This window comes from Triturus cristatus, chromosome 8 (genome assembly GCF_964204655.1).
Source record: "Triturus cristatus chromosome 8, aTriCri1.1, whole genome shotgun sequence".
Classification (NCBI taxonomy): domain Eukaryota; kingdom Metazoa; phylum Chordata; class Amphibia; order Caudata; family Salamandridae; genus Triturus; species Triturus cristatus.
Window position 1 is genome coordinate 465,199,500 of NC_140591.1, and position 16,761 is coordinate 465,216,260.

The following is a 16,761-nucleotide window of genomic DNA, read 5'->3' on the forward strand; positions in this document are numbered from 1 at the left end:
AGGCAGAGTTTCGTGGATATGTATAGAAGGACATCAGCAGCATATATGGAGATAGTCAACTTCTACCATACCGCCATGGCGCCACCACCATTAGTGTCATGTTCAGATCTGATTGAGGCTACCTAAGGCTCAATAAACGGGGGGGGGGGGGGGGTCCTCATTCTAGTGGGAAGGTCTGAGATACTGGCCCAATAAATCGCCATACTCCACAGGAACACCCTCACAATCTCGACCAGCACCGATGACACCCTCAGCACCGCCTAACACCTGCACTTCCAGATGAACACCTGCACTTCCAGATCCACACCGATCCCAACACCACCCTCAGAGGGACGCTCATCTACAGACCCCCTCCGGACAACGGCCACAATTCAGCGACTCGATCACAGACTTAGAGCGCACACCCTTGCATTCACGGACAACATCCTCCTCGGAGACCTTAACTTCCACCGCGAGAACACCAACGACAGCAACTCCACCACCCTGCTCGCCAACCTCGGACTGAAACAGCTCATCACGACTTCCACCCACTCTGCCACACACACGCTCGACCCCATCTTTTCCGCCAGCAACCACGTCACCTTCAGGCACACCACCGAACTCCACTGGACCGACCACCATTGCATCCACTTCACCTTCGAGAAACCCACCACGCACCGCCACCCACAACGGACCCCCCTCCGCAGCTGGAACAAGGTCACCGAAGACCAGCTAATCGCCACCCTTGCCCGAAATCCACCAACCGACACATACACTGCCGCCCGCAACCTCAGGCATTGTATCAACGACTGCGCCAACACTCTAGCCCCGATCAAGAAACCCTCAAACAGAAACACTGACAGAAAAGCAATCTGGTTTACCGCTGAAATCCAGGCATCCAAGCAGACCTGCCTAAGACTCGAGAAGAAGTGGCATCACGAACAGACACCGGACAGCAATGCAGCCCACAAGAACACCATCCGCAGACACCACCAACTCATCCGAACCGCCAAATGGACCTCCTTCAAGGAACGCATCAACAATGCACACAACAGCAAAGAGCTCTTCAACATCGTGAAGGAACTCTCCAACCCCAGCTCCAACCCAAACGAAATCCTGCCGTCGCGATAACTCTGCGACACCCTAGCCACCTTCTTTCACCGCAAGATCGCAGACCTCCACGACAGCTTCAACGACCAAGCCCCCCGACAGCCACCGACACCTCAAACTCCCCGCCCCCCAGCCACACCAACCTCCTGCTCTCCTGGACCCACGTCAACGACACCATCAAAATCATGAACACCATCCACTCCGGCTCACCATCCGACCCCTGCCCGCACCACATCTTCAACAAAGCAAGCTCCACCGTCGCACCCCATCTCAGGAAGATAGTCAACAACTCCTTCGAGACCACCACCTTCCCGGAGAGCTGGAAGCACGCAGAGATCAACGCCTTACTCAAGAAACTCAACGCGGACCCTAAGGACCTCAAGAACTTCCGGCCCATCTCCCTACTCCCGTTCCCGGCGAAAGTCATCAAGAAGATTGTCAACAGGCCATTGACCTCTTCAAGGAAGCTGAACACCACCCTGGACCCGTCCCAATCAGAATTCTGCAGCAACCACAGCACCGAAACTGCCCTCATCGCCGCCACCGACATCAGGACCCCTGCTGGCCAACGGAGAAACCACGGCCCTCATCCTCCTAGACCTTTCGGCCGCCTACGACACCGTCTGCCACCACACCCTACGCACACGCCTCCACAACGCAGGGATCCACGACAAAGCCCTGGACTGGACCACCTCCTTCCTCACCGGCAGAACCAAGGGTGTCCGCCTCCCTCCATTCCAATCTGAAGCCACTAACATCATCTGCGGCGTACCCCAAGGATCATCCCTCAGCCCGACACTTTTCAACGTCTACATGGCACCGCTCGCCAACATAGCCCGATCGCACGACCTCAACATCCTCTCATACGCTGACGACACCCAGCTGATCCTCTCCCTCACCAAGGCCCCCACCACTGCCAAAACAAACCTCCACGAAGGAATGAAGGCCATCGCCGAATGGATGCAAAACAGCCGCCTGAAACTGAACTCTGACAAGACGGAGGTCCTCATCCTTGGCTCCAACCCCTCTGCCTGAGATGACTCCTGGTGGCCGGCCACACTGGGAGCTGCACCAACACCCACACAACCTGGGGTTCATCCTAGACTCATCGCCATCAATGACCCAGCAAGTCAACACCTTCTCACCTTCTGCGAGAACACCCTCCGCATTCTCCGCAAGATCTACAGATGGATCCCCACCGGAACCAGAAGGACTGTCAGCCAGGCCCTCGTCAGCAGCAGACTGGACTATGGCAACGCCCTCTACGCGGGAACCACGGTCAAACTCCAGAAACGACTACAACGCATACAGAACGCCTCTGCACGCCTCATCCTAGACATCCCCTGCCACAGCCACATCACAGCCCACCTGAGAGACCTGCTCTGCCTCCCCGTCAACAAGAGGATCACCTTCAAGCTCCTCACCCACGCTCACAAGGCACTCCACAACACCGGACCAGCATACCTCAATGAATGACTCACCTTCTACACCCCGAACCGCCAGCTTCACTCCGCTGACCTCGCCCTCACCACCGTTCCACGCATCCGCAGAACGACCAGCGGCAGCAGATAATTCTCCCACCTCGCCTCCAAGACATGGAACACCCTTCCCATCCACCTATGGCAGACCCAGGACCTGCTGACCTTCGGGAGACTTCTCAAGACCTGGCTGTTCGAGCAGTAGCAGCACCCCCCCCCCCTTCCCTCCCCCCCCAGCGCCCTGAGACCCTCACGGGTGAGTAGTGTGCTTTACCAATGTTTGATTGATTAACTAGTACAATCTCAATGGTATCCCCCGTACAGCAGGGCCCCCAGCTGCGAAAGCAGAGATCAAATCTGAAGCGTTTCAAAAACAGGGTCAGGGTCAGATAAAGCCAGTGAATGGAATGGAATGTTTTTTCTGAATCAGTTGAGACAAACTGCCAAGAGAGTCTCCACCCCTTCACTTCATCAAGCCAGTTATACTAGTCGCCACCCCCTTCACTGCATCAAGCTAGTTATACAGCTGCTTCAAATTCAGTCGGGAAGACCAGCGGGGCATGAAACCATTTTGGCCATAATGGATAAGCAATGTGAGGAGTTTGTTGAGCCTATGGGTCACAATGGCTGCAAGTAATTTGGTCTCAACATTTAGGAGCGAGACTGGGTGATAGGACCCACAGTGCCTTTGGTTTTCCCTCTTTATAGATTACAGCAACTAGTGTATGCGTAATGGTGGCTGGTAGCCGTCCCTGTGTACTAGCCTCTTCAAACATTTTTAATAAGTGTAGACCCACCAGCCCTGCCATTCTCCTTAACAGCTCCACTGGTAGTTCGTTGGACACTGCTGTCTTTCCACACTGTATTGGCGCGAGTGCCTCACCAAGCACTAAGTTGCCATCTAGCAGCTCCATGTCCTCCTGCAACAAGGTTGGGAGGTGCAATGCTTCCAGGAATAGCTCTGCCTCTTGGTCGTCTGTCTGTGGCCCTGCCTTGCAGAGAGCACAGCAGTATCAGGCAAACTCCTGGGCTATGACTGTTGTTAGTGTCTCCCCTGTCGAGGTAATGCATTCACCCACCCAGTGCACCTCTTCCTCCCTGCAACTAAACCAGGCAAGTAAGCACCCAGTTTTGTCTCCCACGTCGTACAAATTCCTCTGGGTTGCCAAGCAAGGACTGTGGGTAGTGTCTTTCACAGTGTTAGGACACTCTCCCCTGTTAGCTACCGGAGGACACTTGCTTTCCCAATTCTGGGACATGTCGTTCAAGGTTAACCAGTCGGCCTACTGTGGCTTGTTTGTTACGTGCCACCAACGTTTGTATTTTGGCCCATAGAACCACCTTATAGGACTCCCATACTCTGACGGGGGAGTCCAACAAGTCCTTATTCTCCTCACAGTACATCTCAGAGTTCAGTCGTAGCCGTTGGGACCGTGTCTGGGTTCCAGAGTTCCCAGGCATTTAACCTCCACTGTAGCTGCCTGCCTCCCCCCCCCCCCCTCTCAAAGGGTGACTAGCAACGGCAAGTGGTCAGATACCCCCATGCAAAATATTACCCCTCTTGAATGGCTGGGTGCACCCCTATGGTACAAACAGGCAATCTAGTCTAGAGAATGTCCCTCAAGTCCATGAGAAAAACGAAAAGGCTCTTGTCACAGGGTTCTGGAGTCTTCACAAGTCTGTCAATCCCAGCGCCCCAACGAACTGGAACAGTGGCATTGTAGAGAAGTGTCCGTTTTTGACATAGTTACCCCCACTTTTTGCCTGGTACGTGATGTGATTTTGACAAAGTACACTGGGTACCTTCTAACCAGGTCCTTAGTGCCAGATCGCTTTCCCCAAAACTGTACAATTGTTTCCCCAACTAGCAATATCTTTAGCACCCCCTGTAGGTCCCTAGTAAATGGTACCCCTGGAACCTAGGGCCTGGTGTACTAAAGAGCCCCCTCCAGTCCTCCAAGGGCTGCAGCACAAATTGTGCCACCCTAAGGTACCCCCCCCCCCCCCCACAAACGAAAGGTGATGAGACTAACCTTGTCCTATGGAGTCTTCATTGTCTAAGTGGAAGAACCTGGAGAGTCCATCTGCATTGGCATGGGCAGTCCCTGGTCTGTGTTCCACTTCAAAGTCAATTCCCTGTAGGGAGATGGACCACCTTAGTAGTTTGGGATTTTCCCCTTTCATCTGCATTAGCCATCTGAGAGGTCTGTGGTCAGTTTGAACCAGGAAGTGAGTACCAAACAAGTAGGCTTTGGGGACCAGAGCTGAATCTGTACATTAAGCTAGTCAAAACCCCAATGGGGCCCGAGTCTAACAAGGCATGGTTTCCCGAAAATCTGACCGTAATTTATCGACTTCTATCTTCATAATTTTGACCTGGAATGGCAGAAGAGAAATAAACTGAAAACTAATCAATTGCTAAGAAACTTCTAATTTGCCGAAAGGTTCCTTAAAAAAAAATAAAAGACTGACAAGGAAGCCTTCGCCTATTTCACAAAAAGAAGGTAAAGCTTATTAACTAATTAGCTTTACAAGTCTCCCACTCATATTTCATTCCACAACAAAATGGGTTTCTCTTCACAACTCACCTCACAACCAAGACAGACAATTCTTGCTCCCTCCACCATCTATGGTTTTCTGACATAATTGCATCCCACTCTCAGAAATGCTTGGCTCTACAATAAAGTGTTGCACTTCATTGTTCGTACACTTTTGGCTTGGACTGGCTTCTAAAAGTACCGACAAACTGAGCACTATATGCCCAGAAATTAAACCGTTCTGGTAAATGAGACTGAGATCAGACTTTGCTTGGCGATGGCAACTCTGCCATCCTTATTTTACTGCATTTAACAGTCACGTTTGACAGGGTCTCCCATCCCATTTTGCTTCATATACTTGAGGAACCAGGGATGGAAGGCCGTGCTCTAAAACTAAGATCACATGCTGACACCACACCACCTTTTCAATGAACTTCAAACATATTTTGTGAGGTGGTTGAAGAGGGTTGGGTTTTAAGCCTACGGTTATTTAATCCTTATGTCAGCAAAATTGATTAGCTTTGTTTCTCCTATTTTTTTATTAATCCTTATGTCAGCAAAATTGATTAGCTTTGTTTCTCCTATTTTTCATTTTATTCTTTAACGCCAAAAACACACAAATAATCAGACTTTAGGGGGGATTTGTTTTCCCTTCAATTTATGATTCCAACACTGAACAAATTCGAATTCTTTGCTATTAAACTCCCCAAAAACAGAATTCTTAGTATTTAGGGATCCTCCAGTATGGAGTTTTAATTGGTGGCCTAAAACAGTAATCGTTTTACCTGCTGCTTCCTGTTCAGCTAGAAACCTGGGCATCAATTTTGGATACCAGTAACACTTTTCAAAAACATCTCTAAAGAGGTCTCAATGTTTCTTTATCCTAATTATGTTAAAAAAAGGGCCTACACACAGATACCCAAGAACGGTTACAAGACCTTAATTCAGACATCTGTCATATAGAGACTAGATTACTGCAATTACATTTTCCTTTGCATGGTCCAAAAGCACCTTCACAGATTAAAGGCCATATAAAATGCAGCTGCCATCTGTCAAGAGGAAGACCCGGCTAACCGAGTAGCTACCATACATACTGCTGCTCTCTGGGTCCTCCCTCCCACACATATTCCCTCCTCGAGTTTCTCATTTGTACCCTCACTCGTGCTAACACCTAGTTAACCCCCTCCCATTGCACCCACCCCACCTCACCCCCTCCTTTCACCTCCAACATTATTTATAGGATCACGCACTTCGCCACTCAGTACGGGGTTACTGGGACAAGCCAAATCTAACCTTCACATGCCAAAGCAACCTTCCTGAGAATGGTTCCCCTATGATGGACAAACCGCATTACTGCAACGCATGTATCTGGAAGATCAAGCTATAGTAATGTATAAACTGGAATGGACATCTTTATGAATAATCCTAATGATGCTTAAACTGTTCTTCATGATGGTTCATTTTCCCTCATCTCTGCTATGCTGACACCTATTGTTTAAATGCTATAAAAACAGCAATAAAAATAAAATGCAGATGCCCACTTGCTGCTTAGAGCAAAACAATGTTCCTATTTCTTTTCATATACATAAACTGCATTGGCTCCCAGTGAAAAAAAGTTGCATTTTCAAAGCAGTTATGGCTACTGTTGTTTCTATGTTTCTTAGAACCAGGTATTTCCCAGATATGCACCCATTCATGATCTGATACCTATATCCCGAGACATCCTTCGTAGGTTGCGAGAATCTGCTTCTTGGTTCAGTGCTGCCTCCTAAATACGGTATTTAGATGGGCGTATTAGGGGTCTCGAGGTCAGTAGCCAGTGGGCTACTGACCGTAGGGTGACTACACCCTTGGTGTGCTCACTCCACATGGGGGAGTGGGCACCGCCCCACCTGAGGGCAGGAGGTGGCAGAGGTGGGCACGCCTTCTGGGCTGTTCTAATTTTTCACGCCTGTCTTCCCGCCGAAAAGGAGGGGAGACAGGAAGGGGGCCTGCTCCCGATAGCAGGAGAGGCTGGGGGTGAGGTTACAAAAGCAGCAAGGCCTTTGAAGCTCCCCTGCCACAGATGGCTCTTCCTGGCCTGGGGCAGGTGTGACCACCTCCGCCCAGGAAAGGCTTTGTTTCTGGGCTCAGTGAGCAAAGGCTCCCACCCCAGGGCTCGAGAAACATGTCTCGTGATGGCAGGCTGGTGTGTATCAGTCACGGAACCAAACAGAGGCTGGTCATTTTTCAGGGGGCATCTCTAAGATGCCGTCTGAGTGTGTGGTATAATAAATCCCACACTGGCATCAGTGTGGCTTTCTTATCTTGAGACGTTTGCTACCAAACTTCCCAGAATTCAGTAAAGCCATTATGGTGCTGTGGAGTTCGTAATGACAAACGCTCAGACCATATACTCTATGATTTCACTGCCCTTACAATGTCTGGACTTCGACACTGTAGGGGTACAGGGCTCATGCACCTGTACCCTGGCCAGTGGTATAGTGCACCCAGCTAGAAGGGTGTCTTAACTATTGGGGGGGTGGGAGGGGTGTGTCCGTCTCCCTTAGAGGCCTTCCATGGTCACAGTGCCCTTGGTACCTTTTACAAGGGACTTACATGTGGCCAGAGAGGTGCAAATTGGGGGTACAAAGGTACAGTTTTGGGAAAGAACACAGGCCGTGGAACCTGATTGGCAGGGACCCAGGACACATCAAGGCAAAGAGCATCAAAAATCTGGCAAAAAGTGTGTGGGGGGTTACTGCAACGGAAACCCCTCTTCCTACAAGCTTCCACTGAATTGGTGCTCTATGTCCCTTTATTTAGAAAGCACCTGAAAGTTCATCTCTTAACTTGACCTTTGACAGTAACTGTTGGAACCATCTGACAGCACCAGGGCACCCTGTTTTGGGAAGCAGCCAGCTCTATAAAATGTGCAATCAACTGCCATCTTTGTATAATAACGTTACTAGATCACCAACTTCAGTTTCAAATGGATTAAAGTCTTGCTTGCCAGAGTCAACAGATCAATAACTAAAGATGTAAGAGAATAATATCTTCTGCCATGCCAGAGAATGAATAGCAAAAAAGCAATGAAGTTTGCTGCTCAAAACTGTATTCAGATTACCATAACTGTTTTTGTGCAAGGTATAGAATAAGAAATTGCAGCGAAAAAAATTGATTTGAAAGCCCTTGTAAAGTCTGTCTATGCCATACACTGCTATTTAATACTGGTTCTGATGAGCAATGTTCTCAATGCAACAATACTGTATGATATCTAATCTACTTGAAATTGTTGCATTAAATAGTGGTTCACTAAACATGTACACTTGAGTGATGGTTGCAAAAAATTATGCAGATGCTCAAAATAAATAATATTTATGGTTTGCAGACAGTCAAAAAGAGAAACTCTTTCGAATTTAAGCAACGCTCACTTCTGAGTTCTATGGTTATTTTACTGTTTGAAGAGAATGCATACCATACATATGAAAGCCACTACAATTTGACATCTCACAACTAAAAAACGCACAGTCATAAGAAATGTCTTATGGTTGATGCTACAAAAGTGGATGAAAGATTATCTTCTAAGCAACTTTCAAGCATTACTTACTTGACTGGACAACAGCTTGCGTCTGTGCGGAAGTACCAGATGCTATGTTAGTCAGCGCCCATGCAGCTTCAAATTGTAACGAAGGGCTAATAAACAACAACAAAAATAATTAAAACTACTGCATTTTAAAAGAATCTAGCTTCAGCAACCACTAGCAGCACAACAGGCATTTTAAAATGTGCACAACAGAACATTGATTGAAAACTGTCTGAGCCTTCTGTTCCCTAGAGGGAAATTGGAGTAAAGAGCAACGTGCTATAGCCAGCAATCTGACCTGAAATCATCTGACACACAGAAATGCTCCTCAGAGGATGGCAAAGCTATTCTAGAACTGCTGCTGGACAGTTTGAAATCTCGAACGAGTAAGGTCACACCAGCATCTATTAATACAAATGAAGATTCCACAGTTACTGGATTAAATGTCGTCTTTCCCACTTGCATAATTGCTCACACACGTTTTGAATCACTACTGTGCACTAGCATCTGAGCTTCAATGTCTCATTTCAAAACAAAATAGATATTGTGTTGCTGCCCTTATGTAAAACGCATAATTTCTTACCCGGTGTAGTATTGCAGCTTGAAGAATTTTCTGGATTCACACGTTGTGCATAATTCCACCATCTAGTGACTGGGTCCGGAATTCGCCCCAAAAACTTTTGTCCTTCTACTACCTTTGTTTTTGTTGGTGGTGGGCGTCAACGTGCCTCCATTTGGTGCCACTTGTGACTTAGTCGTGCATCCTCCGGAAGCTCCCACCTTTGGTCACCATCTTCAGATTTTTTTTTCCCCCTTTTTTTGCTGTTTCCTCCTCTCATCTTCTTGGCGGAGGGTGGGTTTGCTTGTGAATCCAGAAAATTCTTCAAGCTGCAAACCTACACGGACAGGTAAGAATCTATACGTTTTGCAGAGTGAATCTTTTCTTGATTCACATGCTGTGCATAGATTTTGCAGCGGTTTGTTACTACAGTGGTGGTTGGGTTGAAGATGAGCATTGACTGACGTAAGATTTTGTCCTACTTGAGCTTCCTTGTTCATTTGATTATCTACATAATAGTGTCTCTTGAATGTGTGTACTGATGCTTGATATGCAAGTGAATGTTCACTTGTATGCAGGATGCACATAGTGTTTATAGAAAGGTTGGCACTTTGGCTGGTTTGCACGCATACAAGCGTACAATTTGATTCTTGGAATTATTGCAAAGACTAGGTGTGCGCTTACTACACTCATTCATTGTGTGTACTGATGACCATTTTGCGGCCATACAAATGTCTTGCAGTAGAGTATTTGCTAAGAAAGCAATGGTTGCTCCCTTCTTTCTTGCTGAATGTGCACCAGGAGTGTTTTGAAATGTCTTATGCATTCTTGTGGAACAACTGAATAGTCTGTGCTATCCATCTTGCAATATGTTCTTGGTAACATGCTTTCCAAGAAAACAATATGCAAATGATACAAAGAGCTGTTTTATTTTCCTGTCAGCCTTTGTCTTTTCGATGTAATACATTACTGTACCTCTTGTATCCAGACTGTGATGTCCTTTTTGCGAGCATTTTAGGCCTGTGAAAGAAACTGAGTATCAGAATACCGTGGTTCATGTGGAACTGAGATAACCTTTGTCATGAATTGTGGGTCGGTTGTCATGACAATTCTGACGTTGTGAACTTGAAAATAAGGTTTCTGTAAAGTGAGTGCTTTTAACTCACTAACTCTGCGTAGTGATGTTATGGCCACTAAAAAAAAGCAGTCTTTAGTGTGAGCATTTGTAATGTAGCCTTGTGTAATGGTTCAAAAGGTGCCATCATCAATTGTGTGATCACAATATTTCAAGTCTATGTGGGTGCACCTTCTTGGAGGTGCAATTCTTTTTGCTCCTTCTAAGAAACGCTTAATGACTGGTGAAGTGAAGAAATGTCTTTCAAGGTGACCCCTCGTGTATACCCCTACTGCTGCTTAATGAACCTTTAAAGATGCTTAGGTCAGCTTACAATCTAGAAGGTGTGTTAAGTACTTTAGCACTGTTTTATCTCTAGTGATCCTTAATAATCTTTCTTTAAGACACTGGAGTGAGTAGCTTTTCCATTTAACTATATAACACTTACTAGTTGATGGTCTTATTGCCTCTCTCAAGACAGCCATTGTCCTTTCCGGTAACTTTATTGTCCGAATTCTAAGTCTTCAGGAGCCATGCTGCCAGGTTTAAAGACTCTGATTCTGGGTGAAGCACCCTTCCTTCCTGCATTGACAACAGATCTTGCCTGACTAGTAATTTGTGAATCTTTCACTGTGATCGTTCTATTCGCTCTGTGAACCATGTTTGTCTTGCCCACTGTGGTGCAATTAGTATCAGGGTCATGCTGCTGATATTGCATTTGCTGATCACCCTGCGAAGTAGTGGTATTTGGGGGGAGCGTACGCAAATTTCCCTTACCAGTTTATCAACAGTGCATTCCCCATGGACTGGTGGCAATGTTGTTTGGGGGAAAGAGTTGGCATTTCGCATTCTGTGGTGTAGCAAACAGATCTATTTCTGGTGTTCCCCACTTGAAAATTTTTTTAATGACTACTATTTGGTTTAGTTCCCATTCGTGAAACCATGAGGCTTGTCTGCTCAGCCTGTCTGCCTCAATATTGTCCTTCTCTGGTAGGTGGACAGCTAAGTTCTCCAGCTTCCTTTGAATAGCCCAATTGCAAATTTTTTGTGTTTATCTCGACAGTGGTGGAGAATGTGTCCCTCCCTGTTTATGTAAAACATTGTGGTTCGTTATGATCAATATTGATTTTCCCCTTAGTTCTTGTTGAAAGGCCTTTAAGGCTAGGAATACTGTTTTTAGTTGCAGGATGTTGATGTGTCGTACTGCATCCTGGTCTTTCCAGACTCCCTTTACTTTAAGATTGCTCATGTGTGCTTCCCATCTCATCTGTGAGGGGTCTGTTAAGGTCACAGTTGGAGTTGGCTGTGTAAATGTTCTTCCTTGTGTTATATGTAATCTTATCCACCACCCTATCACCTCCTCTATCCTTTGCGTGACAACCACTAGATCTTCCCAACTCCCTGTTACCTGTGACCATTGGTTTTGTAGCCATTTCGGAAATGGTCTCATGTGAAGTTGTGTCTTTGGTATCAACAGGATGCAAAAATCCATCATTCCTAGTAGCTTCTCCACCATCCTCACTGTCTGAGCTTGCCCCTTCCTGTACAGCTGAAGCTCCTTTAATAGTGCTACGTTCTTTTCTCGCTGGTGAATACTTTCCCTTGGATTGAATTTATTCTAGATCATAAGAAAATTTTCTCTTGTTCTGGTTCAGGTGATGACTTCTCCATGTGTACCGAGAACTCGAGCTGATAAAGGATTCTTATTACTTGCTTCATGTGCTAACTGCATCATTTGTATGAGTTTGCCCTTACCAACCAGCCGTCTAAGTAAGGATAAACATGTTTGCCCTGCCTTTGCATGTATGCTGCTACTGTTGCCAGACACTTTGTGAATGCTCTTGGTGCTGATTTTATTCCAAATGCTAGCACTTGAACTAGAACTGGTAGTGTTTGTCTACCACAAATATGAAGAATTTCTTGTGGCTTCTCTTCATGGGAATGTGTAAATAAGCGTCCTTTAAATCTACTGTCGCCATATAATCCACTACTTGTAGTTGAGGTATGAAATGTGTTACTTACCTGTAACTGCAGTTATCCAGTATTGGTATCTTTCAAAGATTCACATGTCTGATTCATTCTCCGTCGTCAGGATGGAAGTCCCCGGTACATAAGAAAAGTAATGTCCCACTAGACAGAGAGAGATAGGCCAAAGGCCTCACATTAGTAACATATCCAGGTCCTTTTGTAATGAGGACCAAACTCTAGAGAACAACCAATAAGCTACCACCACCCTCTGGAACCTTCCTGGAAGGAGCTCTATGGAGGTAGAAATCGCCTTAGTGGAATGGGCATGAACTGTGCAAGGGATGGCCAGCTTGCTGGTGACAGAAAGTAATAGCACCAGAGATCCACCGAGAAATACTCAGTTTAGTAGGTGGGAAACCTTTCCTAGGTCGACTGTAAGCCACAAAGAGTTGGTTGGATTTGCGGAACTTCTTTGTCCTATAAAGGTAGAATTTAAAGCAGCATTTAAGTTCCAGTGAATGCAGAGCTCTTTCTGCTGTTTGAGGATGTGGAAAAAAGGTTCACAAGACTATAGGCTCATTGAGGTGAAAGTCTGACGGGACCTTGGGAACAAACTTGGGATTAGTCTGTAGTATAATCCTATCATGTTTGAACTGAAGAAAAGGGTCATGAATTGAGAATGCATGAAGCTCGCTTACTCGCCTTGCAGATGTTAGGGCTAGAAGGAGTGCCGTTTTCCAGGAGAGAAACTTGAGGGTGGCTCTGTGTATCGGCTCAAAAGGGTGTTTCATAAGCTGAGCAAGAACGATGTTGAGTTGCCAAGTTGGAGGTGGAGACTTCACGGGAGGGAAAGTCCTAAACAGACCTTTGAGAAATTGTTTAATCAGTCTATGTGACCAAAGAAAAGGACCCATAGAAGATCTCCTGAAACAGGATATCGCTGCCAGGTGAACTTTAATAGAGGCATGAGCCAGACCTGAAGTCGCCAGATGAAGTTAAGGCAATATTTGCTCTGGAGAAGAAGTGAAAGGGTGTACATTCGCAGACTTACACCAGGTGCAGAATCTTTTCCATTTCAAGGAATAGATTGTGTGTGTACTGTCTGCTCGAGCCAGAGCCAGAACCGCCCTGCAGTCTGGAGGAATGTCTAGGCCATGGAACTTTCGGAACTCAGGAGCCAAGCCGATAATCTGAGAGATGCTGGATCCGGATGTCGGACTTGTTCGCGGTCCATTGTGAGGAGAGGGAAAAGGTTTCAACGGAATTGGTGGTTCCAGGGAGAGAAGCTGGAGCTCCGTGAACCAATGCTGGCGAGGCCACGCTGGCGAGATCAGGATTAGCGTGCAGGGTACTGCCATTAACTTCTTGAGGACTCTGGGAATCAGGGGAATCGGTGGAAAAGTGTAAGCAAAGACGTTGAACCATGCTATCGAAAATGCATTCCCTAGAGATCCCCGTTGGGGATGCCAGCTTGCGAAGTTTTGGCATTTGGCGTTGTGCTGTGTGGCAAATAGATCCAAGAGAGGTGTGCCCCATTGAAAGAATATGCAGTTGAGAACCTGCTGGTTCAATTCCCATTCGTGACATGTTGTCTGTTGCCTGCTTAGTGAATCGGCCAGTACATTGTCTGTTCCTGGAACATATTCCGCTCTGAGGGAAATGTGTTGAAGTAACCAGTTACAGATCTTTTGAGATTCATGAGTGGCAGCGAACGAGTCCCCCCCCTGCTTGTTCAGGTAGTGCATGGTTGTAGTATTGTCCGTCCGAACAAGCACCAGAGAATCTTTGATCTTGGGAAAGAACGACAGGAGAGCCAGATACACAGCCCGCAGTTCGAGGTTTATGTGAAGCTTCCGTTCGGAAGGAGACCACTTTCCGCTGATTCGAACTTCTTGAAGGAAAGCTCCCCAACCCTCCAGGGACGCATCCGTTGTGATTATTTGTGGAGAGGCTTGAAGCAAGAAGGGCAGGCCCTGAGAGAGATTCTGTGGACGAGTCCATCACTGTAGAGCAGTGACCATCTGAGGGGTCACCTGAACTACATCGTCGAAGGATCATTCGGCTTGAACCCACTGAGTGGATAGTGATTCCTGGAGAGGGCGCATGTGGAAGCAACAGTAGGGAACCAGCAGAATACAGGATGACATCCCGAGAAGAGATTTGAACAGGCGCACTGTGAGAAACTTCCTGGACTTTATGCGGTTCGCCAAGTGAAGAAGTTTGCACGGTCTCTCTTGTGATGGGAAAGCTTTCTTCTGGGCTGTATCGAGAAATGCACCCAGAAACGTTATCCGCTGAGACGGTTGCAGGACGGATTTGTCTGAATTGAGAGTGAGCCTCAAGCAACTGAAAAGCTGTAGACAGGCGTTAGAAGATCTGCTTACGCCGTCTAGAGAAGGTGGCTTGACGTGCCAGTTGTCGAGCTAGGGCAAAACTTGGTGACGTTGCTGCCTGAGGTATGCAGCCACTGGAGAAAGGCACTTTTTGAAGATGCGAGGGGCTGACTTGAGTCCGAAGGACAGGACTCGGAATTGGTAATGTATGCCTGCCACAATGAACCTCAGAATTTTTTTGTGATTCCTGTGGATAGGAATATGAAAGAAGGCATCTTGAAGATCCAAAGATAAAATTGTAGTCGTTTGCATTGAGAAGTTGCAGCACTTCTTGAATGGTAACCATGTGAAACGATTGTTTCTTCAAGAATTTGTTGAGACTTCTCAAATCTAGAATGGGTCTCCATTTCTTCTCCTTTTTGCGCACCAAGAAAAAAACGGGAGTAAAAACCTTTCCCCCGCTGGCGAAGAGGAACCCGCTCTATAGCACATTTCAGGAGCATTAGTGAGATTTCCAGGAGTAAAAGGCGCAGATTCTTGTGAAGCATAGGTCGAGGAGAGGTCTGCGGAGGAGTCTAAATGAACTCCAGTGAATGTCCAAATTGTACCAGTTGAAGAACCCAACGGTCCGTTGTGATCTGTTTCAAATTGTGTAAAAAAAATTGGAAATTTTTCCTCCTACTTTGGAGGACGGAGTGGAAATGGAGACCGGCGGTAGAGAAAAGTCATTGACGCCGGGCAGAATCCTTCGGTCGTCCACCCTTTCCGCGAAAGGAGGACTTCTTGTATGAGGTTTGCTGCTGTTGGCGCTGTTGAAACTGTGGCCGATATTGTTGGTTGGAGGAGGAATAGGAAGACCGATATTTTTGGTAGGTTCCTCTAGTGGAAGATTGACCTCTACCCCATGAGCCTCGAAAAGGTTTTTTTTTTTTTTAAATTGAAGGGTACCCAAAGCCCTGGCCGTGTCCGTATCCTTTTTTATGCTTTGAAGGGCTTCATCAATATGAGAGTGCCAAAACGCAGCTGACCATCATAAGGCATGTCTAGAATCTTCGTCTGTATTTCGGGGCGGAATGTCGTCGCCTTAAGCCAACCTTGGCGTCGGAGGACGGCAGCCCCAGCCAATTGACGGAAACCAGTAGAGGCGATGTCCATCGCTCAATCGATTTCGGAAGCCGAACGTTCGCCCTCTAACAAAATTTTCTTCGCCTCCTCTCGAATCGTCCGGAAGGGCCTTCAAGTATGGGGCAATGTCTGCCCACATCTGCCTGTTGTAGCGCCCCAATAACGCTAAAGAATTAGACGCACGCACCGGCAATGCAGACATGGAAGAAAAACGCTTCCCAATATTGTCCAGACGTCTGCCCACCCTATCTGGAGGAGCTGAAAGCGGAGCAGAAGGGTTTTTAGATCTCCGCTGAGCTGCCTGAGTGATGACGGAATCAGGCTTGGGATGTTCGGTAAGACCGGCTGGAGAGGTGTCTGGAGCTCTGTACTTTTTATCCAAACGAGGCAACACTGGGGGGACCGTAGAAGGATTTTGCATGATTTTAACGCCTTGATCCCAGATGTAGTCTATGATCGGCACAGATCTCACTGATTTCTTAAAAGGTTCCTTAAAGTTGTATAAGAAACAGTCTTCTTGGTGAGAGGCATAGGAGTTTGGAAACGCTGTGCAGCCCTTTCCAAAACATTATGAAAACCCCCAATATCTTCAGGAGGTGAATCTGCTTGAGGAGGCACCGGAGACGCTGGAAAAGGGATGACATAGTGGTCCCACTCGTCATGAGTTGATTGGGAATCATGAACCTCTCCCTCCTCCTGTTGGTCATCCTCCTCATCATCCGTGGAAGGGGGAGGTGGTAGTGTGACAGGCACAGCCGGTGGAGGCAGAGGTGGAACTTGAAACCGTGGAGGCGGAGACAGAACCGGGGCAGAAGACGAAGCAGAAGTAGGGAATCTCTGCTTGTAGTCAGTAATCAAAAATTGGAGGTCAGAAACCAAAGACGCAGGAAGACAAACCATGGGTGGTTGGCGAAGATGGCTGTCGTCTGGATAATAGGCCTGATCTTCTGCGTCTTGCTAGTCATAATCAGAGTCCTCCTGGTACTTGACATG

General features: G+C 47.0%; 1 protein-coding gene across 2 annotated transcripts in view; it reads right to left on the bottom strand.

Moving 5' to 3' along the window:
• Nucleotides 1–16,761, bottom strand: part of KPNA3 (karyopherin subunit alpha 3) — a 743,375-nt gene that overhangs the window by 502,463 nt on the left and 224,151 nt on the right. For both annotated transcript variants that reach the window (XM_085621926.1, XM_085621927.1), the window contains one exon: nt 8,694–8,779. In XM_085621926.1, the coding sequence (XP_085478052.1) occupies nt 8,694–8,779 (86 nt within the window). The remainder of the gene's footprint in view (nt 1–8,693; nt 8,780–16,761) is intronic.